At 46.9% G+C, this 26,886-nt stretch overlaps 1 protein-coding gene across 5 annotated transcripts in view; it reads right to left on the bottom strand.

The window, feature by feature from the left end:
* Positions 1–1,210: 1,210 nt before the first annotated feature.
* RAB30 (RAB30, member RAS oncogene family) overlaps positions 1,211–26,886 on the bottom strand; it is a 67,093-nt gene continuing 41,417 nt past the window's right edge. For 4 of the 5 annotated variants that reach the window (XM_075061783.1, XM_032789721.2, XM_032789722.2 and 1 more), the window contains 4 exons: positions 17,421–17,521; positions 15,091–15,174; positions 5,392–5,575; positions 1,211–3,091 (listed from right to left, as the gene is read on the bottom strand). In XM_075061783.1, the coding sequence (XP_074917884.1) occupies positions 2,841–3,091; positions 5,392–5,575; positions 15,091–15,174; positions 17,421–17,513 (612 nt within the window). In that variant the 5' untranslated portion in view covers positions 17,514–17,521 and the 3' untranslated portion in view covers positions 1,211–2,840. Of the gene's footprint in view, positions 3,092–5,391; positions 5,576–15,090; positions 15,175–17,420; positions 17,522–17,800; positions 17,881–26,886 lie in introns of all 5 variants that reach the window. The other variant, XM_075061782.1, reaches the window with a different exon arrangement.

Here is a 26,886-nt window from a genome sequence, read left to right as displayed (position 1 = left end):
TAATACTGATCAGAATGGATGATAGTTTAGTTCTTTTTTAAAAAAACCCTATGATCTTACTTCAACAAAATAAACTTTTTATAGTAGACTGTAGACACTTTAGAAGAAACAAGCTTATGCAAAAACTAGAGACCCCTAAAATCTGAACTTGCAACATGTAAAGTACAAACAACAACATGCTGGTTAGGCATTATTACAAAAGGAAACAAACAGACTCAAAATATTAATGAATTCAAATATTAGCAGCAAAAGCTTTTCCTCACAGATTAAATGAAGTAGGAAAGCCTCAATCTACAATTTCAGAGGTGATCTGTGATGCAAAATAAGACTGAAGCATAAATGAAAGAGGAGCAAAAAGAGTGTTTCTGCAGATTGACAGGAATGACTGGAGCTGCTCCAGTTGAAATTTTTCTTTGTCAGTAGCTGTGAAAAATGAAATAGTAACATCTGTAATACAACTTACTGTGCTAAAAAAAGACTCACCAGCCAGTACCCAGAAAAGAATTCTCCGTAGTAACTCAGATCCCATCCCATCTAACATCCCATCACAGACCACTGGGCATACTTACCTGCTGATAATCAAAGATCAATTCCCAAATTAATAAGAGAGGTTTGAGGAAAATACTCGAGCATTTCATCCTTGGACGACAGGACATGAAAAACAAGCATAATGTGGCACCTGTAGCCCTTCATCACTCCACTCCTCCTGGCACCTTTATCAAGTATCTCTTCCTTAGCAGTTGATATACTATGTAGAAAAATCCAGGACATGAAGACTAAGAATGTTTTTTAAAAATACTATGGAATTTTAGTGAGATGGCAGCATTATCCCACAGGGCATTTACCGCAACACTTAAGTGACCTGCAAAATCTGTTATGTAGGAACTAGATGGTCTTTAAGAGGTCAAACGAAACTGTATCGGAAATTTAAGGGGTATTTTTAAAGGAAGTCAGTTAAGAAAGGAATCCTCCCTACTGGAGGTGCTCCTTAGTGCTGGCTTCAGTGTATTACCTAGCACAAGAGAAACCACTGAGTCAAACAAATTTTCCTGTTGATTACACTGTAAGGGAAAACAACTGACATGCGATGGCAGGAAAATATGCATTATAGAGTGGCTATCTTGATCCACAACACATACACTTCCCATCGAAAATCAAAGGCACAGTATGACAGAGCCCAAAAATCTTTTTAGGAAAATGTGACAAAGCATTTTAAAAGGCCATTTTTATTTTCAAGATTTACTTATTGGCAGCTTTTTCATGTTAATACAAAAGGCCAGTCAACATCTTCAGCAAATAATACATGATATCGAGCTGATTAATGCTAAGTTACAATGTATCACAGCCACAAAGTTACCGAGAGTTTTAGCCTCATTCAGGTCAATAAAACTGATACCAAACATTTAAGAATGATTTGCTATGTATGCGTCCAACCTCTTTTCCAATTTTGCTTTAACATCAATGTGTAAAGTCCAATGTGTTATTAGAACATGGCACTAGAGGTGTAATATAACAAATACCAAAGTGCTTCCACATTAGAGCTTTTATATAAAGAACTTGCCGAGGCAAATAATTATACAGACATTGGAGTCTGAGACTTAGAGTACAAAGTAATAAGAAAATTAAATGGATCTATGGTCATGAATCCAAAAGCTACTATAATACAGAGTCGATGCCAAACTGGTACCTTGAATTGCTTCTCCAAGGTACAGTTTCATAAGATGATCACTGGATGAGTAAGACACAAAATGATTAATACCACCACTTGCTGCCATTTTCACTTAAGCTTAAAAAAAACATACAAAATTGTATGCTTGCTTCTCAAGCAAGACCGGTAACTACAAGCTTTCATTACTCAAACACACTGGGCTGCCATCTAAACTGTGCTCTGCCTTTCAACCCTTATACATAATCAGTGCAAGCACAATATTTTGGTCAGATCTGATCTGTTTACAACTCCATCAATCAGTATTCTCAAAACTAGTTCATTAAGTTAGGAAATTACTGTTTAAAGAGCTTTTTTGACTCAAGAAAAAAAGTCTTTTCACCCCCACAATTGACATCAAGGAAGCACAGTCCTTATCCACTATGTTCAGGCTGAGAAAAAGAGGTAAAGATATTTTATGGACAGTGCTTATTAGCATACTTTCACTACTTACTCTAAGTTACACATTCAGAGGACAGTAATGTAAGAAAACTAGGTTTGGTCTATGAAATATTCAGCTGGAGTACTAGCACCAAACGGAGTGACTAAGCCAATATCCATATCTTTTTCCAAACTGTTTGTTTGGAAATGTTGATATATATATTTTTAATTCCAAGTTCATGAAAGTGCCTGTGGATGAGAGATATAACACTAATTCAAAACATACAATTGTGTCCTGCATCAGGATGCTGTGGGCATATACACATCCTAAGCATTAATTTGGCTGGCAGCCTGGAAGAATGCCAGTTCTGTATAGTCCAAGGCTTCAAGTTCATCTTTCTTTAAAAAGACCAAACGTGTGCTGCAAAAGAGATCCTGCATTCTTCCATGTCATCCAGGGAGGCTGTTCTGATCTGCAACAGAAAGTGATGTAGCAGCCCATGCTCTGGATTTGAATGAGCGCCTTGTGCAAACTATTTTTCCTAACCAACTCCAGAGACTGCAAAAAAGATTAAACCATATTATATTCTGCTATGTTGACCTGCAGGTGGAGCGGCCAGCCTGCCATGCTTTAAGATCAGGAACCTGACTTAGGTGCGAGTCAGATGGGTCAAAGTGGCAGGAATTGCCTTCACTGAGATAAATCTCAGCAAAAAACCTCTTGGTCCATTTGGGGTGAATCTTGGGCTAGCCCTTAATTGAAATTGCAGCAAGGCAAATAGCTGATACTTTTCCCCTCTCCTGGTAACGGGGAAGCCACATTGTTCACAAGTGTATTCTGTCTTGCCTCACTGATCAGCCGGCAAGCTAAGTCCAGAAAGAGTTTTTCCACGTTATCGGATTCTTTAGCAGAAGTTTCCAGATAGTACATGTTTTGGGCCTCTGAAAATTCTTCAGCTCTTTGTTTGGAGACTTCTCTTTTCTCAGCTAAATCAATCTTATTACCTGCATTAATACAATATTTTAAGAAAGGGAATTAATTTGACTTGTAAGACAAAACCAACAGAAATTGATCTGGAAGAAAGGCACCATTTGTCACCATGTGTCTCACGTTAGGTTCTTTATTTTAAACAAACTGTTCATCTTATAAAGCTACAAAACTAAATGCTCCCTCTTCTGTCCCCCAAAGAGTGGAGTCTCCGATATTAAAAAGACTTGGCTGTCTACTAGCTCGTTTCATGGAACCTTCCCCAAGAACACACAAGCCATTTAGCATTAATTTAGTGCTAATGCCTCTGTTTAATATCAATTGGCATTAAAGGATTTCCCTTTTAATGTCTACTGAACAATCACTGGTTCTTGCTCCAAGGAGCACTTAAAATGTCAATTATTGTATGTGGGGGCGCCAAATGCAATACTTTTTTCATATAATTATGAGCTTTAAAAAGAGACCTGCTCTCCAGTTTTAATTACAGATTTTTGTTCATTATATGGTTACTGAACATGGGGAATGAATGGGTGCTGGAAAGCTGTTAGAACTAGGTGAGGTTAGAACTAGAACTCAGGGAGATTTCATTTTTAGCTTATGGCAGAACAGATCAACATTTGTGTAGGGAATAAACCAACTAATGATTAATCTGATATTAACTGCACTTGGTTTGGGAAGAGGTGGGAGTTGAGGAAAGGATCCCTTTCCACTGCCATCATTTCCATCCAGCAACCTCTCCTTTACAGTGTAATGGTTCATGGATACACTTTATATGAGGTTACATTTACAGAGAGTTAATAAGTGATTACTATGGTATATAAGCATCTTACCAAGTTACCAGTGGTTATAAGCACGTCAGTAGAAGGTGCTACAGATGGTTATAATCAACCTATTGGATTCTAGCAATTTATTAACACATTATTGTTTATTAACGTTTTATAAACTATTTATAAAATATACTGTACCTTTAATCTACAGTGTGAATGGTTTCTTGTCACGGAACCTCCATGCATTTTAGCTTGCACTGTTAGTGTGCATTAGGGCACCCAGAGTCTGGGATAAGGGTCTTTTTAATTGTTTTTAAATCCAAATAAAGACTAAATACACCAGATTAATCTACTCTTTAAATGTTAAGCTATTTGAGAGAGAGAGAGAGAATCTTGCTATTGAATAACCATTCAACCCACCAGTTGACTAACCGTTTCCATCATTCTTCAGCTATGCTGAGACCTAGTCCCTGGACCAAGTCCCAGAAAAGTGATGTTTTGACTACTGGATTTGGAAAACAAAGTGTAGCATTGCAAAATGGTAATGGGCCTCATCACTGGGTATACATTGGTGCACATTTCTGGTAGCAAACTTTTGTCTGATGGCTGGATTTGCTTCATCTCAAGCAAAGGCACGTTACTCAACATGGCATTTTCTTCATTTATATATTTTTTCAATTCTCTAAAAATTCATGTGAAATTCTGATTTAGTACCAGTGAAAGGTGTAACCTCATGGCCCTGGAGACAGAGCCTTCTGTTTATTCACATGACAGGGATGGTACAGACAGCGGCACATGCTCTTCTTCACTGCCCTGCACTATGCCTCAGTAATGAGGGAGAGGAGGAAGACACTCCAGGCTCCATATGCCCACTGAGTCTTTACCTGTCTGCTGAGAATGCCAATTGGAATGGTAGTTTTTTGTGATGCCAACACCTGCCACTGCAACAGGACTAAGGCCATCAAAGCATAACAACTTTCAGCCACTACCAGCCGTATCTAGATATGAACTGGAAACCTAGAAGTGTAAAGCTCCATTTACTCTTTCTAAACTGCGGCTGCACAGTCAAAGCCATGGGGCTAAATAACCAAATACAGTGGAAGGGAAAGTGAAACAATCGTTAAATGATTCCTGGCTTGTTTGGGCTTTCTACCTAAACACCCCCCTCCATGATGAACAACCTTATATGGCTTAAGATGGCCAACACTTTGAGAAGCAGCAGTTGCTATTCTGAGTTGTATTACTGGTGCATTGGCTTTACGTATTGGAGGGGTCATTCAGCTACAGAAGTTGTCTTGGCAGTGCCACTCAGGTGAATGGCTTTACAGTAAGATTCTACAGAGATATAGGTAAAGAACCTACTGGCATCAAGAGGTGTCCAGTCCAGTATACCTGGAGGAGATCCTGGCACTATGAGATAAAACAAATGCAGTATTTTCCATTGCTAATACCTCTATCTGCCAATGACCCTAGTCAAACTCCAAATGGACATGGCTGATTATTCTCTCCTGGCGAAATGAGCTTTTATAAAAAGCACAGTCCTCACTTACCCACTAGCACAGTTATGACCTTATTGCTGGCGTACTGTTCTATTTCTCTCAGCCATTCGGGAAGGCATCGGAAGGATTCTTCACAGGTTATGTCATAGGTCAATATTAATGCATTAGCGCTGCGATAATAACTCTGCGTAATGGACCGGAATCTCTCCTGCCCTGCCGTGTCCCAGATCTGCAGCTTTTGGCACAACAGGAAGGAGAGAAAGGGGAGGAGAAAAAAAAAAATATATATATATATTTAAAAAAGCATTAAACCATCCGTTACTTCGCAACAGGGCAGCACCTAAATGATGGGAAATCAGGTAACTTTTAATCCCTTTGGCTCCTTCTTCCACTCTACCCCCCATTTTTGTTTCTGTTCCTGCATCTAAAGATTTAAATTCAAGGCACTCCGTCAGCTGGCATTCCAGCTGATTTCCCTTGGAAGCAGCAGGTCTGGAAGCTTTCATGTGACTGTAGGGTGACCAGATGTCCTGATTTTATAGGGACAGTCCCGATTTTGGGGTCTTTTTCTTATATAGGCTCCTATTACCCCCCACCACCACCTCGATTTTCACACTTGCAGTCTGGTCACCCTGTGTGACTGTGAGCATTTCAGCAAGCAGTGGAAGCAGTAAGCCATGCTGGCTTGGGATTCTAATGCTGGCATTACAGGGGGAAAACAAATGCCCCCTGCATTGCGGACAATGACAACAGCTGAAAAACAAAGACAAAACATCTCCCCCAGCTGCAAATGGAGTTATCCCATTTCAAATGAAGAGTGAGGGAGGAGGGTAAGGAGAGAAACCATAAGAAAGAATAAACAGCGTGGGCTTGTGTATGAACTTTCAGCCAAGCATCTCAAGGTTCGTGCTCTGCATAGGCTTGCATAGGTCACCTCACCACTGTCTGTCCCCAGTCCGGAGCTGCAAGGAAAGGTATATAACCACTTACCTACATCAAAGGGGTTGTTGATGCTCTTTGAGCTCTTGAAAGGTAACAGAATAGAAGTGTAAAGTACTATCATTTACACCATCATCTCGGGGTAGAGGTGGAGAGAGGGCTTTTAAAATAACATTGGCCCTGATCGTGTAGGGAGCTCTGTGTCCGACCACGGGTCTGCCTACACAGCGTTCACTGCAGGACTGGGTTCCTAAAATCATGTCGGCTGGTCAATGGCATTTCAGATTAGTCACAAGATAATAAGTGACCTCAATCCACACTAAAACATGGACCATGACCAAAAAGGACCCAAACTGCAGCCCACGTGTACACTGGGAAAATTAACCAACAATTTCAAAATGGTTCTAACGTGGTTCAGCTAATCTGGTATTAAATTGGGGGAAAAGTATGTAAACGTGGCTCAGATGAGAGAACCATTTTCACCGAGGTTTAGTAAATCTGCTGAAATGCCAGTCTAATCAAAATGGTACCAATCACTATAGCCTACACCTAAACCAGTGTTCAACCCAGTCTGAAGTCTGGAGTAAGTTACCTCTCCACTCTAGGCAAAGCTTTTAAGATTCTGAATTCTTAACTGAAGCTCTGTAGCAAGAGGCCATTGGCAAGAAAGAGCTCAAAAAAACCAAACAAGTGCATGTGGAAAGGCAGATGCAGCCAGAGCTACCAGGAATTTCCTAGGGCTTAACAGAAATGTAGGAAGGCTTTGTTAGCAAAGCTACATTATTACTGAAAGAAGAGACGTTGTAGAGGCCCTGTAAAAATCATGATTATAGTATATTCTACTGAGAAAAGGCCTAGAAACCTGGAAGTCCTGTCTGCTCTACACAAACAAGGATGATCTCCTGCCACTCTTCATAATAGTAATGCTAGAATGCTAGTGGCCATATTTCCTTTCTGCCACTGGTGTACAGGGTACTGTGCATTGGTTGCTTGCCACCACGAGCACACAGTGGGCTGTTTTCTGCTGCATATATTGAGATTACAAAATATCCTTTGGAGGAATTTGGTCATCAACATCTGCCTTTTCAGCACATTTGCCTATGCCTGCAACACATTTCTTGACTATATTCTAGTAAGTAAATCTAGAGGTATCAGTTGACCTTAGAATTTCTCCAAATCATTGGTCTCATGCCTAAACACAAACTGCCTCATGAAACAAAAATGTATAATTTTTATCAGTTGTTAAACTGATGAACTTTTGGGGATCTAGAATAAAAGCCAATTTTGTTTTAATGTGGTCGGTGATTCATAATGTCTCAAATTTCAATATTTTAACTCAATGGGGCACTTCTCTATTCCAGGCTTTGGTTTTTAAAGTGCCTATCACCATATCTGAATGGTTGAAATCTGATCAGAAAGATCAACGTTTTGGTGATCTTTGGTGGAAAAGTTAAAGTCAATGGGAATTTTTCCTGTACTCAGCAGATCCACGACAGAGTGAACAAAACTTAAAAAGATTTTAGCTCAAGGGGAACATGGAAGATAAATTGTGTCAATCACAGCATTACAGGTAATCTATATTATATTAGCTTCTGAGAGATGAGAGCCTCACTTAGCCCATTATCTGATTCCAGGCCTTAGGGTCTGACTTTGAAAAGCTGCCTTTGATTTTGTGGAGAGAAAATTAATTGTGTTACCAATTCCCAGCACTCATGCATCACACTGCCTGGTCTGTTGGCAAATGCTGTTTAGATAGCTAAGTATTCAGAACTGCAGTAAAGTGGGATGTAAAATTGTAAGCACAGTTCCTTGCAGGTGCAAGTCAGGTATCAGGGTGGATCTGCTTTAAAAATCAGGGTCTTTATAATTTGTTTTTGTTTCTGTAGGTTTGATGTTTCAGTTACTTTAATAACGGTTTACTGATGTGTATACATTTTGTATTTCTGCAGGATATTCTAGGGATGACCTCTCTGAACTGAAAATGGCTTTTTGATGAGGATGTTCTATCACACCAACATGATGAACTTTGAAATTGGAAGAAACTGCTTTGGGGAACAATAGGACAGAAGCTCCTGTGATTGGATTTAGCTGTCATTCAACCCACTTGCTGGATATTTAAGTTAGAAGAAAAGCACTAGAATTTGTGTTCATTGATAAAAATCTGCTTTCAGCCAAAATGTGTGTGTCTGTTTTTATCACTGTTCAGCTTATCTTTGCCAAAGTAAGTGAATTTACCATCTATATTTTTCCATTTTATGGTCTTCCTAGGGAAGTCAAAGGATGTTGCCTGACTTACACATGAGAACACAAAGTTATCTGGATGTTATTTCTTGGGGAAGCATCCTACAGGCTGTAGGCACTCTGTGGGTTCTCAGCATCCACCGGTAACCCTGTGGATCAGCTCCTCCTTCCCCCTCAAACCCTATCTGCCGGTAGGCCTCACCAATCAGCTCCTCCCTCCCAGCACCTCCTCCCTGCTGTGATCAGCTGTTGAGCGACAAGCAGGAGATGCTTGGAGGGGGGGAGCAGGGTTAGGAAAAAGAGGGGGAGGGGGAAGAAGGGGCAAAGGCAGGAAAGAGGCTGGGCAGGGATGACAGCTTGGGGGAAGGAGTGGGGTGGGGGTGGGATCTGGGGTGGAGCAGGAGTCGAGCACCCCCTGGAACTGGAGAAGTCAGTGCCTCTGCTACAAGCCTCAATCTCTAAATTCATAGATAGGAATAATTCTGTTGAGTTCAATGAGACCACCCCTGTGTGTAAAGTTAAGCACATTCTTAAATGATTGCAGAATTGGGGTTATGCCTGATTACCCCTTTAGCTGCTATCCACTTATCTTGAATTTATTTTTGTAACCTTTTAGGCATTAAATCAGATCTCTATAGAATAGGTGTGGCTTGAGTCTTTTTTAATTTTGATTTTGTCAGAAAAGATCAGGAAGTCCAAAAAACTAGCCTTGGATCGCAGAGAGTTTCATACGCTGTATCACATAAAAGGATATGATGCGATTCAGAACGCCCTTGTCTTGCTTTTCACATGGAAGTCTCTCCCTGAGCTTTCTTCACTATTCTTCAAAACTGAGATGATTTCTAAAGAAGTCTCAAGTTAGCAAGTCTGTCTGTACAGAGTTTGGAATGCAATCCTAAAAGCTCTAAAGACATTGACCCAAGCAATCTTGAATACCAAGAACTGCCCTATAAATAGTTCTGTTCTCTCAACTTAGCTCTTAACAGTGGTGCAAGGAGGTGGGTGGAGTCACAACCTGGGAGCTTTGCAATGAGCTTATAGGCAGAGAAGTCCCTAGTTTGAGTGACATGTCATTTTTATATCTCTACTTTGCGCGCCTGAGTCACACCTGCTTTTCTTGCTAATATACAAGTATTTCCTCCCGTTAGCACTGTTGATCAAATACAGCTGTGGGAGAGTAAGGTGGATTCTATTCTGCCTCACACAAAGAAAAATCAGTTAAGTTCCGCTTGCAGGATCTCTTACTACCAATGCTGATGCAAGAGGCAGAAATAACACAGCTTGACTTTCAGACCCCAAGTAGTGACTGGCAGTTAAATCTGCAGGGCCAGTTTTCCCTTTCACTGACACAAGTTTCACACTAGTTTAACTCCAATGACTGACTTAAATGTAGTTGTTCTTGATTTACACCAGTGTGAGAGAAAAATCTGGCTCAGCATCTTTGAATCAGGACCATATAGAGAATGAACATGAGAATTCTTCGCTCCTAAATGTCACCTGTCAATAGCGCTGCTAAACATAATACAACTCTATCTAATTGTAGGCTGCTTGAAATAAAGGTTGACTCTGTGTGTGTGTGTGTGTGTGTGTGTGTAAGAGAGAGAGAGAGAGAGATCTAGCTAGCTATCTAATCTCTCTCACACACACACACACTAATTCAAGTGTTTCAGATAGGCTGGGCTGTGTCTGCGTTGTACAGATTCTTGGCCTACAAGTTGTCTACACTGTACAATGGTGGCATACTACTGCTTAGGGCTGGTCTACATTAAGGATATTTGCACCAGTGTGCCAAACTAGTATAAAGCAAGGATTGTGTCAGTGTCACCCAATCCAGGGTGCAAAACCCCCTAATGCAGGCAAGACCTTAGTACCTAATGCTTTCTCTCCTGCTGCTCCCTCCCCGGCTTCAAAGCACTGTGCACAACATTGAGTTAACCCTTGTGGTAACACACTTGTTATGGTAAGTAAGTATCATCCCTATTTACAGATGGAAAAATGGAGACAGAAAGGGATAGGCACTTGATCAAGGCCACAAAATGGGGGTGTCACCAGAGCCAGAATTAGCACCCTGGTGATTGCTGCTTCTCAAGCCTGTGCTCAGATCATATTTTGCTACCATCAGCTGCTTAGTATTTACTAAAGAACCTCCACAAGATACAGGTTTGCACCAGCACCTCACTGACAACCTTCAGGGTGACTTTCCAGTATAAAAAGAAGTTGGAAAGAGAAACAGGAAACTCCCAAGTAAGAGAAGAATGGGTCCAAGATTTTCAAAAACTGTTGCCTAAAACTAGGCTCCTACATCAAGGGTGGGCAAACTACGACCTGCGGGCCAGATCCAGCCCTGTAGGGCTTTGGATCCTGCCCACAGGATTGCCCCCTGGGGCGCCGTGGGCCCCGCGCCACTCTCAGAAGCGGCCAGCACCACATCCCTGTGGCCCCTGGGTGGGGGGGGGGGCAGAGGGCTCCATGCGTTGCCTTCGCCTCCAGGCACCACCCCCCGCAGCTCCCATTGCCCGGGAACAGGGAACCACGGACAATGGGAGTTTCAGGGGAGGTACCTGGAGGCATGGCAAGGGCAGAGCATGAGGAACCCCCCGCCCCCCTTATCCCCCACGGCCGCAGTGCTTCCCTGGGCTCAGTGCGCGGGGCAAGGGCAGGCATGCAGGGAGGAGGGAGCCTGCCCTGGCCCTGGTGCATGCGGCTACCACCCAGAGCTGCTTTAGGAGCCTGAACGCCGGAGCCCAAACCCCTCCTGCACCCCATCCCCCAATTCCCTGCCCTAAGCCCCCTGCCTGCACCTCGCACCCCTTCAGCACCCCAACCCCCTGCCCTAAGCCCCTTCATATACCCTGCACCTCTCCTGCACCCCAGCCCCCTGCCCTGAACTCCCTGCTGCACCCTGCACCCCGTGCACCCCAACCCCCTGCCTTGAGTCCCTTGCCTGCACCTTCTACCCCAACCCCCTGCTCTGAGCCCCCTCGTACACCCCACACCCCTCCTGCACCGCAGCCCCCTGCCCTGAACTCCCTGCTGCACCCTGCACCCCAACCCCCTGCCCTGAGTCCCCTGCCTGCACCTTGCACCCCTTGTGCACCCCAACCCCCTGCCCTGAGCTCCCTGGTGCACCCTGCAGCCCAATTCCCTGCCCTGAACCCCCTCGTACACCTCACAACCCTACTGCACCCCAACCCCCTGCCCTGAGTCCCCTTGTACACCCCGCACCCCTCCTGCACCACAGCCCCCTGCCCTAAACTCCCTGCTGCACCCTTCACCCCTCCCTGCACCCCAATCCCCTGCCTTGACCCCCTGTGTACCTGCCACCCCTCCTGCATCCCAACCCCCTGCCCTGAGTCCCCTGCCACACCCCACACCCTCTGCACCCCAACCCCCTGACCTGAGCCCCCCTCCCACATTCCGCACCTTTCCTGAACCCCTGACCTGAGCCCCTCCTGCACTTTACACCCAACCCCCTTCCTTGAGCCCCCCCCCCGAGACACCCGCACCTCTCCTCTGTCCCACTCCCATGCCCTGAGCCCTTTCGTGCACACCACACCCCCTCCCACACCCCAAGCCCTTGCCCTGGCTCTGCATACAATTTCCCCACTCAGATATGACCCTCGGCCCAAAAAGTTTGCCCACCCCTGTCCTACATCCGTAAGTAGTATGATTTTCAAGAGAGCTAAGCAGCCAGCATTTCCATTCTAACCAGGCCATTTATTTATATGCCTAAATATTGCATGAGCAGCCTAACATCAGACTCCCACTTTAAGAAAATCTTGGCCTGGAATTGTCTTTGGGAAAATAAAGTGGAAAGAAAACCCCTCTTTCTGTGAGGTCTGCAAACAACTCCTTCCCATACGTTATCTTGCCAAAAAGTTTATGTCCCTTCTAATGCAGCCAAGGTCAGTGAGTGCTGAGCTTATTGACACAGAAGTACAAGCTACATGAGTAAGAGCTGCCTGGTGCTCCTTCCCCAAGTATATCAATTGATTTTTCTGATCAACATGCCTGTGGATTTCCATTTTTTCCTTCACCTTCTATGAAGAAAGAGAGTCTATCGGCCCCACTCATGGCTTCCGTCTCTCTCTAAGAGGATGAATGTACATTTATACAGCACCTCTATAAAGAACCTAAATCACAAATTATACACGCAGACCACCACTGGCCTGCAGCCACTCAGTTTGAGGGTAGGCATGAACACACCTCCTCATGACAGGCAGGTAATGGGAAAATGGGTGGAAATGCCCTTCTTTCTAAAAAGCGCCATGAGAACTGTAATCCCTCTACAGAGCAGACGGGACATCAAGGCAAAAACTTTTTATATTAAGGAAGGAAGGATGGTCTTGTGGTTGATGGACTGCATCAGACTTCAGAGATCCGGGCTCAAATCCCAGCTCTGCCACAGACTGACTGTGTGACCTTGGGAAAAGTCATTCAGTCTTTTTGCAATTCCGTTTCCAGTTTATAAAATCAAGATGAAGGGTGAAAGAAAGGAAGTAGTATCATCTGGAGAGACTGTAAGCTCCTACGGCAGAGACTGTCTCTTACTGCAGATTTGTACAAGCCCTAGCACAATGGGGCTGGGGACTCTAGACACTCCTATAATTAAAAATACATCAATCATTAGGTGTCAATCCCTATTTAAGCAAACTATAGCCTGATTTTCTCAGACAAGCTGAGGACCCCATGGGAGCTGCAGGTTCTCAGAATATCAGAATATTAAAAAATCTGGCCACTTTTCATCATCTAAATAGATTTAGGTACCTGACTTCAGGCACCCGCATTTGAAAACGTTGCTTTGTGTGTTTAATCCACACAGCCAGTAATTTGCACCACCTTGACTCTCTCATCTGAGTACCCACTAGACTACCAGAAGGGAGAGAAGAGAAATCAACTATTTTTTCATTTCTGTCTGAGCTCGTACTAATATAGCAGGGAACTGAACTCTAGGAAAACTTCAGGGGTCACCTGAAACCTTCACAACATTGGAGGCACGGATCATCACGCTTCCCTCTACTTTGCCACACTAGAGTCACCCAGTTTCTCCCAGGCTGGCTAGCTCAACCAGAATTGGAGGTATTTCTAGGGCCCTTCAGTCCTGTAGAACTCCATAAGCCTGCAGGTCCACACCTGTCAACCTCAGGAGCTCTGCAGGGGCAGCACTGCAATGACTACAGCTGGTGGGGGGGTGCATACCACATCTGAATTAACAGGAGGTTGAACTGAAATAATTCTTTGCATTTCCATAAACCCTAATACGCAAGCGCTGTGCAAATATGGATTGAGTTTTGCAACACCCTTCTTCAAAGGTGCACTATTATCATCCTCACAGATGAACAGAGGCACAGCACCAAAATGATATACCCAAGGTCTCAACAAGTCAGAGGCAGGAATCGGACTCAAGGGTCCAGACTTTTCCAGGCAATAAGGCTACACGCACGAGCTCTCTCCTATATGCCATCACAGAACTTCAAACAATTGCTTCCACCACAGATTATGAAGAGAGAAATGAACACTGGGTTCATCTTAACACAGACAGTAACACAATCAGTGGTGGATTTAGAGTTAGCGGGGCCCTGTGCACAGCTTCATTTTGGGGGGGACCCCCCCCTCAGCACCCAGCCAAGAAAAAGAACACTCTCTCTTATCTCCTCCACCCCATTTTTCATTCTTTTTTTCCTTCATCCTCCTCCTATAAGTAATAGGAAGTAAATGAAAATAAAGTGAGGTACTTTGATTGGGGTAGGGGGTTAGGGTGCAGGAAGGGTTGCGGCGGTCAGACTCTGGGAGGAGGTGAGGAATGCAGGCTCTGAGCTGGGACAGGGAGTTGGGGTGTGGGAGGGGGTCTGGGGTGTGGGCTCTGGTCTGGGGCAGGAGGTTGGGGTGCAGGGCGGGGGGTGTGGCAGAGGGGCAGGGCTTACTTCGGGCAGCGCAGTTCCCAAAGCGACCAGCATACGCACCCCTCTGACACCAGCTCCTAGGCGGGGAGGGCCGGGGATCTCTGCGCACCACTGCCCGCAGGTGCTGCCCCCACAGCTCCCACTGGCTGCAGTTCCTGGCCAATGGGAGCTGTGGAGTCGGCGCTCAGGGCAGGGGCAGTGTGTGGAGACACCCCCCACCACGGGCTGCAGGGACGTGCCAGCTGCTTCCTCTGTGCCATGCCGCTCCCGCAAATGCGGGTGCCTGAAGCCAGAGAGTGCAGGAAGCCACCTTAGCCCTGCTGCTGGTACGTCTCTGCGCGCCCCTTGGGGTGGGTGGGGGGGAGCAGCAGCAGGTCTCCGTGTGCTGCTCAGAGTGGGAGCAGCATGTGGAGCCACCTCCCCACCACCAAGGGCGCACAGAGATGTGCCAGCAGCCAGACGCCTCCAGGAGCAGTGTGGGACCACTGTCCATGGCATTCAGGCAGCCTGCTTGCCTGAGCCCTGCTGTGCCACCGGTTGTCAGATGATATTTGTCCTGCATTTTGGGGGCCCTCCTGTCTGTCGTTGGGGGCCCTGTGCCACCGCACAGTGTGTTTCATGGTAAATGCGCTCCTGAACACAACGAAGCAAGTTGGTGGTTTCCTACCTTCACTTTTTCACCTTTTATCTCCACAGTCTTAATCATAAAGTCAACTCCGATAGTGGCTCCTTGACCTGGTGGGAAAAGCCCCTACAAAGAAAGCAGTTTGGTTAAAGCAGATTCTGCAGTAAGATAAGAAAGAAGATTTCACCTGCTGATGAATCCCCACCAGGTTTTTGTCCCATCCTTCTTCGTCTTTAATTCTATTTCCCTCTCCCCAAACAGTTCTTTTCCATCAGAAAGGAGTATCAATATATGGGGAAACAACTCAGAGTGATTTGATCACAGTCTGTAAGTACCTACATAGAGGATAAATATTTAATAATGGGCTCTTCAGCCTAGCAGAGAACGGACTAACACAATCCAATGCCTGGAAGTTGAAGCTAGACAAATTCAAACTGAAAATATTGTGCAACTTTTTAACAATGAGGGTAATTAGCATTAGAACAATATCATCAAGGGTTGTGGTGGATTCTCCATCATTGGCAGTTTTTAAATCATGGCTGGATAGGTTTTTTTTTAAAGATACGCTGAAGGAATGATTTTGGGGGAGCTGTATGGCCCATGCTATACAGGAGGTCAGACTGGCCTGAGAATCTATGATCTAGGAATTCAGAGAGACCTCTGTGCCACAGGAGATGCAATCAGTTGTTCTGACGCCCTAACTAATGGAGGACTGGACTCTCCCCCCACTCCATACACAAATCTCCAACTGAATGCACTGGGAATCCAATGGATGGAGTGGCAGCAAAATCAACTCTTACATTACTTGGGACAAAAGAACAACTGATTATGTTTCTTGCTGTACAAAGGTCTCTCCGGTTCAACTCCAGTTGTTTTCCATAGAGTAAGGAACGTGACAACTTGACTTGTGAGGGAGGGAGGGGGAGGGCAAAATAGAGAAAAAGGGAATTGAGAAACAGGAGGAAGAAAAGAAAAAAGAACTATAGACGTTTACACCCTCCTCTGAGGCATCTGGTATTGACTGATGTCAGAGACGGGGGACTGGACTAGATTGGCCATTTAGCTGATTCACCATGTCAATTTCTCAGTTCCTAGGAACGAGTGGTGGCAAAAGCTTCAGGAGCATTCATCAGAAGAGAACATTTTGTCATCACCGCTTTCCATTTCCCCAGCACTGTCTTGCAACTCTGTGAAAGCCACTTTCCAAGCGATACTCTCACATTCTTGTACAAAGGTTTGTGTGAGTGAACGAACAGACAGCGGCTATCCTGACAGTAGCAACATCAAAAGATTTCAACTTATGTTTCGTGGTACTATTATATAAATAATAAATAAAACAATAATAGCTTTTCAATTACTGGTTTCTAGGCCTGTAGACCTACACAAAGCCACATTGATTTCTAGCCTCTGCTACCACCAGCAGCAAGCCAAAGCTTGGAAAGCAGCAGAATTGGCTACAGATTTTACAGTTTAGCCCTAGTGCTGCCAGCTATTTGCTTGCAGCTGGAGAGGGAGGAAAAGAGCGAGTTTAAGATTTCCAGAGACTTATTTTTAAAACCAATCACAGGGAAAAAGTGCTGAGACTTTAAAGTGAAACTTGCCCAAAAACCATAGCTTGTGTTACATACAATATCATGCAAACTTCCCCTTAACCTTGGTTACAGAAATCCTGCCCCTCCTTTTCCCCAGTATCATTGCATGGAAAAGGAAATCAGCCCCAACACTTGTGATTTTTTAAATTTCTGCAAGGCAAGCAGGGACTTACCCAACTCCCATTTCTATTTTAAGGATTTAGCTGCAGGGGTCACAGAAGACAACAAAAGCAGGGGGTTGAGAGGTTTGCTGAGCAACATATGGTCTCATCTCCCCATCCCCCTTTTTTAAGTCACCATTAAATAGCCTTTACAACGCTTGCAAAGCTTACTTTTTAAAGGGAGTGTGAAGGAAGGTGCTTGCACTGACGACCCCAGACACTGAATTTCTCTATCCAAAAAGCAGTTTGAAAGCTTCCCAGCCCTCTGAAGGGTTCAGGTCAAAGAGCGATGAGATGCAGCAAGAGGGTACTTCAGTCTCGGTGACCCAAATCATGCCCATCTATAGTCTCCTCGTTTTTCTCTCAGCTAGATCTGCCAACAAGGGGGCTAGTTTTGGAGGACATAACCCCTTGCAGGTACACTTACAGCACCAGGACTTGTTCTGGGGATGTTGGTATCACAACAAAGTGCTTTAGCTGATCTGCGTTGTGGGCGTGCACCTCAGTTCCAAGTTATTTTAGAGACAGCTACTCATTCAAATGGATTTAAGCACACAAACCAAAAACCACCCTAATACGCATCGAAGCATTTTCCCCATTAAGAGAAGAAACATCCTACCTGAGTGAAGCGTCGGACTAAGCAGGTTTTCCCCACGCCAGCGTTGCCAATTAAAACAATTTTGAACAGAAAATCATAATCTTCCATACTCATTTACACAGCTGCAAGGGAAAGAGAAATATAAAGAGAAGCATCAGCTGAGGTTCAAGCAGCTGGTAAGAGTGCTAGCTCTGCATTGTCGCTTTACTCTCAGGAGTCAGCATGTGATATTCCTGCAGGGCACCACTAACAAATCAATGCGGTTTTCAGATTCCTTTGCAACAACCGTTTAGTTACTGGTGAACTTTACTCCTCCAAATACTCAGGACAAAGGTCATTACAGAGTTTGCACTGCTGATAAGATAAAGGAATTGCACTTACAATGGTGAGAGGGCTCCTACCTTCCTTACACAGAGGCATTTCGCATGCCCACAACCCTGACCACAAGCCTGCAGAGCCAATTCAACCTTTGCCATCCTGCCTGGCAAAAAAAAAAAATCTGTTGTAAAAAGATGACTGAGTGTGGACTTTAACTCCATTCTGTGGGATCCTCAGTGTTCAGGCTGCCAATTGTACTGAATTACAGATGTTGGTTTACGGGTCTGTCTTGCTCAGTTTCCGTAAGGAGCCTTACACACACTACTACGTAAGCCTCGGAGAGACAGGCCCTAGGTTTCATTAAACGTTTTGCTCCCAATGCATCAGGTTTGGGCTAAGCCACTAGTTTTCTCTTTTGAAAGAGAACACGTTAATATTCATATTCTGATAACTGGGCCCCACTGTGCTAGGTACTGTGCAGGCCGATGGCACAGGAGACATCCCTGCCCCAGGGAGTGCACAATCTGCATCTGGCAGGATGTAACAAGTGGATGAAATGGAAAAAAAATTGGGGAATGTGGTGGTGGGGGGGTTAGTAAATAGGAAAATGAACTAACAATAAAATGAATAGGGTTTGGCATAAAGCCAAAATCTTAGCTCACCTCCTGCCTAAGTAATGCCAGGAGGTAGCAATTCGGTGGCACTACGGCTGAGGAAAGATTTTAAAAGAGGGTTTTAAAAACAGGTGGAAGGCTTATTATTTTTGTCAAGGAGTTTCTCTATGCACAGGGGACGGCGTGGGAATCAACAGGGAAGCTGACAACCAAGCCTGCCCTCATTAGCAAGGGGAAGGCAAGGCTGACGGCCTAATAAGCAGAGACAGCATTGGCTAAATAGGGAAAGACCTTCTACGCGTCCTTAAACTGTATTTGGTGGGGTGGGAGGAGGAACCAGTGGAGGGATGCAAAGAGGAAGGTGATGTGGTCAGAGTAATGAGACAGGAAGATGACGCTTGCGCCTAGTTTTTCAGTAGACAATAAGGTTGGCATCAAGGCCAGCAGAGGAGGAGATTACAGCAGTCAGGGCATGAGATGAAGGGTTGAACAAGAATCTTGGGAATCTGGACAGGTGGAAGAGCTTGACTACTAGAAACATTATGCAGGTAGAAATAGCAACGCTTGGATATGGCCTGGATGGGTGGACCCAGGGGAGGGGCTGAGTCAAAACACAAATGCAGTATGAGCAACACAAGCCTCTTCCCATCAGCCTGCCACTATGCCTCCACCCCACCAGGAAGGAACAGTCCTGAGATTATCATTTGTGTTGCAGCAGCACCTGGGAACCCCCCAACCACTGCTCAGGGCCCCATTGTGCAAGGTGTTGAAAAAACAGAACAAAAAAGATGGTCCCAGCCTCAAAGAGTTTACAACCCAAATATAAGACAAGAGACAACAGACAGATACAACAGACAAGGGCAGAACAAGTTAACAGTGAGACAACACTGGTCTGCGTGACAGGCACTGGTCACAGCACAAGGGCTGCCCAACCACTGTGGAGTTTTTGGTAGGCACGACAGCAAAGTAGCTGAGAGGCCGGTTCAGCTGCTGCATCTAGTTAATCCTTGGCCTTTCTATCAAGCCTACAGAACAGCAGGCATCAACAGTTAGTGACTAATGGGATGGTGATTTGTGTGACATACACAAGCAGTCAAAATGAATTGGATTGATTCATTTAATATACAACTCACTTTGCCAGGGCCAAACAGCATCAGTTGCCAATAACTCACTAATAGATCTGCTGTGACTATGCTCAGGTCTGGTGGATGGTCCCTTGACTCTACCCTGCACAAGGGCCAAGAACAGTGTAACAAGCTCCATGATGTCCTTCCATCCCCATCTTCACAGCGTGAGAACTTGGAACAGCAGAGAATCTTGTCCCTTTAAACCATTTTTTTTTATGTTAAAGTTTTGTGGAACTATGCAAGTGTTACACACCTGGTAACAAACAACAGTATATCGGTCTACACCGCCCCCTCATCACACAAACGCTGAGGTTTCCCAGGTGGAAGGTACCACTCCGTCACCCTCCCTGGGTCACTTCCTACCAGTATCTGCATTGAGGTCTCTCACAAGGCTTCGGATGCTCTGTGGTGCTGGTCACCTCCTGGGGCTCCTCCGTCACAGGGATCGAAGCGGGCCCAGGGAGACACTGGTTCCCAGAGCAGTCAGGGGCTGTGGCTGGTCCTCTGCAGGAGCTTCCAAGACAGGTCCTTCCCCTGCAGCCTCCAGCCCAGAATGAGCTGGGCTCCCTCCCTTTATGCTGCTAGAGCATTTGGAGCATGCCCAGTCCCGCCTGGAAGGCGGGACTTCTGCTGTCAATAATATGGGCTTAACCCTGTCTGGGCTAAGCTGACCTAGTGACACATCCTCCCACTTAAGAAGAATCTCCAAGGGTGGTCTGTCTCCTCTTTCTCCCCTCCCTATCTAGGAAAAAAAAAATCCGCATTGATGTGGGTCTTACCCAGACAATGAAACACGCAGAAGTCGTAGGGGTTGGAGTGAGAGGTACCAGAGCATAATCCAGGGGTTCATGTCCTTCATGCTGTGTATCCGCCTGCGAGGAGCATGGTCTGTGATTAATTTGAAGGTGTTCCCCAGCAGGTAATTGTGTAAGGCATCAATAGCTCATTTCACGGCCAGGGCCTTTTTCTCTATTGTTGAGTAGTGTTGTTCCCAAGAAAATAATTTGCGACTCAGGTACAGTAATGGAGGTTTTCCCCCTCCAGCTCCTGGGAGAGTACGGCCCCGAAGCCCAGCTCTGAGGTGTCTGTTTGGAATACGAACTCCTTTGAGAAGTCGGGGTTTTGTAGGACACATTCCTGTGTCAGTCGCTGTTTCAGAGAGTCTTGAAGGCCTCATCGCACCGGTCAGACCATCACACCTGTCGCGACTGAGAGTTCTTTGTCAGGTCCAAAATGGGGGAGGCTATGGTCACGACGTCTGGTATGAAACGGCGATAGTACCCAGCCAGTCCCAAAAATTGGCTTACGTTTCTTCAACTTGGGCATGGGTGTATCCATAAGTGCTTGTACCTTATTAATTAGGGGGTGCAATTTCCCTCCCCCTACTACGTACCAAAGGTATATCACCTCTTCCTGGCCGAGATGGCACTTCGCCGGGTTGGCTGGCTTCCCTAAGAGCCCGGAACACCCCAGCAAGATTACAATGTCATCTATATAGGCTGCCGCACACTGATTATGAGGAAGCAAGATTTTATTCATCAGCTGCTGAAAAGTAGCTGCAGCCCCATGTACCCTGAATCTGGAAGAGGCCAAATGGCATCAGAAAGGCCATTTCCCCCCCCCATCTCCCCAAGAGTTTGGTGTTAGGGGGTGTGCCAGTACCCTTTGTTTAAATCTAGGGTTGACAAACACCTCACTCCCCCGAGTTGTTCTATGAGTTCTTCTATATGGGGCATTGTGTGCGCAACAAACCAGGAGATAGCGTTGACCTTCCGGAAATCAATACAGAATTAAGTTGAGACCAGAACAATTGGGCTTCACATTTACTCTTCAATTCCTTGACCACCCCCATCTCAAATATTGTATCCAGTTTCTGTCGTACTGCAGCCCACATCTTTCAGGGCAGCAGTCTGTTGTCATCCTTCACTCTCTGACCGGGTATTGTCGCAATGTGATGGCTCATAAGGTTGGTTCATCCCAGGCAGGTTGATAGAACGTCATAGAAGCCCCTTATGAGATGCTGTATGTGCTCCTGCTGTGCAGGGGCGAGGCCTTCCCCAAGCATAGCTGGCCTTGGATCCGGGGGTTCCCCCATTAGGAGCTCAAGTTCTAGGTCCAGGGTTGATGGGGCAATGAACAAGGCCTCCCTGGCCTTCAAAAGATTCATGTGGCACATACAGGTCTCCCTCCGTCATCCTGGCAGCCAGACTTCATAATCTACTAGTCCAACCCGCTGGGTCACCTCATAAGGCCCCTGTCATTTGGCCAGGAGCTTTGACTCTATGGAGGGCAACAAGAGCCACATACAATCTCCCCGCGTCAAAACTTTGCATCTTGGTTCTCTGTTATGGAGCCATTCTTGCGTATTTTGGGCCCACATCAGGTTCTCTTGGGCGAAAGTACCTAGGACCCAGAGCCGCTCTCGGAGGCGTAGCACATACTGAGTGGTCCCGAGGACCCATGTCTCTTGTGCCTTCCAGTCTTCTCTCAGGAGGCCAAGGATCCCTCTGGGTTGCCTGCCATACAAGAGTTCAAAGAGGGAGAACTTGGTTGACGTTTGGGGTACCTCCCTTATAGCGAACAGCAGGGCTGGCAATAGTGTATCCCAATGGCGGGGGTTCTCCTCCACGAATTTCCACAACATGCACTTCAGGATACCATTAAAGCGCTCCACTAGACCATCCGTTTGTAGGTGGTAGACTGACATCTGGAGTGTCTATATATTCAGGAGGAGGCACAGCTCTGCTATCAGTTTAGAAGATACATTCGTGCCCTGGTCAGTCAGGATCTCCGGGGGTATCCCGACCCTAGCAAAGACTTTCATGGGTTCAGCGGCAATCAAAGGCGCCATGGATGCTCGAAGGGGGACAGCTTCAGGATAACGTGTCGTGTAGTCTACGATCACTAGAATAAATTGATTCTCTGTCTTTCTTCTTTCTGGGGGGCCAATCAGGTCCATCCCGATGCGTTCAAGGGTATGCTGACCACTGGCAGGAGTATCAGGGGTGCCCGGGGTACACTTTTCAGCCTGGTCCGCTGACATTCCTGGCAAGATACACAATAGCTTTGTACCTCTTGGTGAATGCCAGGCCAAAAAAAAAAAAAAAATGGCAGGCCACCCTCTGGAGAGTCTTTTCCCGCCTCAGGTGTCCTGCCCGGGGGTTTGCATGGGCTAACTGTAGGAGGCTTTGTTGCAACCTACAGGGGGACCAACAGATGATGGAGTGGCTCAGGTGTTTGTGGTTCCTCTACCACCCTGTGGTGAGGCGGCCTGGTTCCCAGACAGCCCAGAGGACCAAGAGCCCAGCCAGAGGCCGGATTGGGCGGAGCTACGGAGCACCAACCCGGACGTACAAAGGCGGGCCCTCCGAGCTCAGTAAGGCCCCAGCCATCAGCCAGGCCAGACGACCATGACCGAACTCCCGCTGGGGAGGCCACAGAACGCAGCGGCCAACCCAGCCTCCCCCTCGCTTGCTACCCGGAGGAGGACTGGCCGAGCCTGCCCCGCTCCCACTACCCAGAGGACTGGCCGAGCCTGCCCCGCTCCCGCTACCCGGAGGAGCAGTCGAGCCGCTGAGCCCACCCATGGACACTTACCCGGAGGAGCCAATGGTGGTTGACCCCTCTGCCGACACCACGATGACTCAGGTACTCGAGAAGGGGGAGAGTGGAAGTAGCCCAGGGGCAGTCGACCCCAGTCTGGCTGCAGCACTGCCAGAACCAATGTTAGTGTGTTGCGGCCAGGATCCCCACTGACCCAGCAGCAAACTGCCTGACGCTGCTAGGGCCCCAGGCTGCGATGCAGTGGAGTGGGAGGCCCTGCGTCCCCCCCACCACCCTTCCAGGGGTGGCAGGCTCCCCCTCTCCCTGGCCTGAGGAGGCCTTTAAACCTACGTGAACTGCTGCTCAGCCCTGGCTGAGGGTCTGAGCCCTGTACCCGTGCTTGTTGCCTCGCCCTGAGTCAGGGCTTGGGCTTTATAGACCAACTGCTCGCTGTATAGTGAGGCGGCTTGGTTCCCAGGCGCACCGGAGGGCGAAGAGCGACCCCTCGCCTGACAGGGGACCCCTTACACATCCAATATAGGTGATCCCACCAGATCTCAAATCGGGACCCCGTGGAAGTCTCAAAGGTGTGTCCACCCCAAACCTGGGGCAGTGGCCTGCTCCCAGGCACTACTGAGGGTCAGATCCTCTCTCTGCTACTGTACAAAATCTACATCCCATTCCAGCTCTTCCATGGATGGGTACATTGTGGCGCGGGGGTTGGCAGGTGCCTTCTTAGCCATAGATGTTCCATCCCCAGGGTCTGCCTCCATTGTGTGTCCAAGTAGTGCCTTCCATGGAGGCCTAACCCCTTCTGCTCATGGGGCAGGCAGTTGATACTTCCAGAAGATCTCCCTGAATTCCAGCCAGTCTCGCCCCAGCACAATGGGGTAGGCCAATCTGGGGACCATGCCCACATGGAGACTTCCTCCCGGTGGCAAATCTCAATCCTCCCCGAGGCTGTGGGATAAGGACGGATATCCCCATGGACACATTGTAAATGCATCTGTTCACCAGAGGGCTGAAGGTCAGGGACCAGCCCCTCCCGTATGAGGGTCTGGCTACAACCCGAGTCCACAAGGACTTTTGTGGGGGTCTCTTCAACCTGTACAAGGACCAAGAACTTTCCCAGGCTTCTTATCTGAGCTCTTTGGCCGGTGACCCAGACTTGCTCATAGCTGAAGTCCATGAATGGACATTCCTGCCAAAAATGCCTCTCTTGGCCACACTCTCAGCAGCGATTTCGGGCTTCCAGGGGCCTGGGGCCTTCTTTAGGCGGGCTTGGTCCCTCTTGTGGGTGCAGATCACTTTGAATCAGAGTTTGGGCGACCTGGTGCCTGGGTTTGGGACTGGGGAGCTTAGTGAGTGTGGGGTGGGCGATGGACGGGGGTTCCCAGCCTCCGCTCCCCGTGGGTTTCCCTTGCCTGGCCCATCCCTTCTGCTCATGTTTCCAGATCCCTGGGTTGGTGCCTCGGCCCCCTCGGACGCCAGATAGTTCTAGCGCCACTATCTCTGCCACCTGGGGCCCAGTCAAACCTTCCGGGTCCAACCATCTCCACCAGTGGCCCTGCACCCATTGGGCCACGGCCCGTTGTCGAGCCCCATCAAAGTCTCTCTGGATCCTGTCTCTGTGGATACAGGGGCTAGGGCGCCTGGCGGGCATAATAGAGATTCCACCTGCTGGACCAGGCATTCTTGTTGTACTTGTTGCTGGGCAGCCAACTCATGAAGGAGTTGCTGCTGTTGTTCCTGACGCTGGGTCATCTGCTGCTGCTGGCCATCTGCTACATTATCTGAGCCTGTTGCTGCCGTTGCTGGGCCACCTGCTCTTGCTGACTTTCCAGCATCCACTTTAGAAGCTTCTCAGTATCCATCTTGGATGGCAGTGGGGCTCCCATCACCTAGATTCCTTCTCTTGGCCCTTTCAGCAGGTCCTGGTCAATGCCCACATTCTCCACCATGTGTGGTGGTCTATGCCCCTCCCCAACCAAATCACACCAACAGGGGGTAGAGGGCAGAAGCACACTGCCTACGAGTCCACTCTCGGGCTTTCCAGATGACCAGCTCTGGGTCTTAAGTCCAAAACACAGGTGATGGCCCCTAGGATCGGGGCAGCATGGCCTAGCAGCCAGAGTTCAATGAGGGGGCACCTATCAAGGGGTGTGGCAGCCCCAGCAGGGGACCCAGGCCCACCTGACTCCACCAGGCCCCGACCCAGTGCCCTAACAGTGGAGGAGCAATTTGCCACTGACTAAGCAGGAGTGGGGAGGAACATGCTGAGGTTTCCCAGATGAGAGGTACCGCTCTGTCACACTCCTGCATTGAAGTCTCCCATGAGACTTCGGATGCTCTGTGGACTGTGGTGCCGGTCTCCCTCCTGTGGCTCCTCCCCCCGCAGGGGTCGAAGCGGGCCCAGGGAGGCTCTGGTTCCCAGAGCAGTCAGGGGCTGTGGCTAATCCTCCGCAGGAGCTTCCCAGACAGGTCCTTCCCCTGCAGCCTCCAGCCCAGAATAAGCTGGGCTTCCTCCCTTTATACTGCTAGAGCATTTGGAGCATGCCCAGTCCTGCATGGGGAGTGGGACTTCCACTACCAAAAATATGGGCTTAACCCTTTCTGGGCTAGTGCGGGGTAAGCAGACCCCATCACAAACAGCAACGGTACCAAGAAAAACTGACATCCCTCTTAAAATTAAATGTGTGACACTACTGTTAAAATGTTTCAAGCTTCATGACTTGCCCAAGCTAGAAAACTTTGGTGAACCAATGCAAGTTCTTTCCAGATCAGTAAAAACTTCCTTAACACTGGTTCTGGACCAGAGATCCCTGTGGTCCTTCAAAACCTAGGATATATTTCACCCGGTCACATGACTCCCTTTGCCAGTTCCCTGAAGTCATCCAACATTCAAACTTATCTTCTCAGGAAACTTCAAGATAAACTTGTTTGCAGCTTTTTCATATTTACATTTATGAATGCTAAACAGCTCAGGCATACCCTAGAGTTATGTCTGATCCTCTTTGTTAGACTCCAAGACTAATCGTATGAGATAATGACCCAAAACTGAAACAAGACAAGCCAGCTGCCAAAGCCATAAACAAACAAAACAAAGAGATTAAATACCAGAACTAAAACTAAACAAAGGGTGTGAATAAGCAAGGATGGAACAAGCAAGAAATACAGAAAAAATAACATGGGCTGAGCAAGACATGAGGAGTTAAAAATCTAGGCCTTCTCTCAGTTTATTAAACCATTTCTCTCTTCATTCATTTCCCACTTATAAAAATCAGAAAGGCACCTCTAGGCTTCCCAGTGTGTCCTAAATTCAACTTGGCTAACTTTTAGGCCCTACGTGGAATTTTCTGAAGTGCCTCAATGAGTTAGAAGCACAAGTTTTGTTAAGAAAACAAGTCAACTCCTAACTCACTTAGGTCAGGTCTATACACAGTTTTGTACCATATAAATATGTTGGCACGGAAATGATTTACCAGAATAGTTATACTCATACAACCCCTAGCGTGTACACAGTTATACTGAGGTAAAATACTGGTATAGCTTAACCTCGTGCCCTTACAGGTGTAAGCAATACCAGTCCAAGCACCTTTATAGCAGTATAGCTGCAGCCACACTAGAGAAGTTGTACCATTTTAACAATATTGGTCTAGTTAAAGTCTGGTCTAGCCATGCATCTGACGAAGTGGGTATTCACCCACGAAAGCTCATGCTCCAAAACGTCTGTTAGTCTATGAGGTGCCACAGGATTCTCTGCTGCTTTTACTGGTCTAGTTAAAGTAATACAACAGCTTTTGTGCCAAGGCAAGGCCTTAAGTAATCCCAGTCCCACAATCTGCAATGAGCTCTGAATGCAGACTTCTGCACCAAGTCTCACTG

This window comes from Chelonoidis abingdonii, chromosome 1, assembly GCF_003597395.2.
Source record: "Chelonoidis abingdonii isolate Lonesome George chromosome 1, CheloAbing_2.0, whole genome shotgun sequence".
NCBI classification, from domain to species: Eukaryota; Metazoa; Chordata; order Testudines; family Testudinidae; genus Chelonoidis; species Chelonoidis abingdonii.
This window is presented reverse-complemented; position numbering and strand designations above follow the sequence as displayed.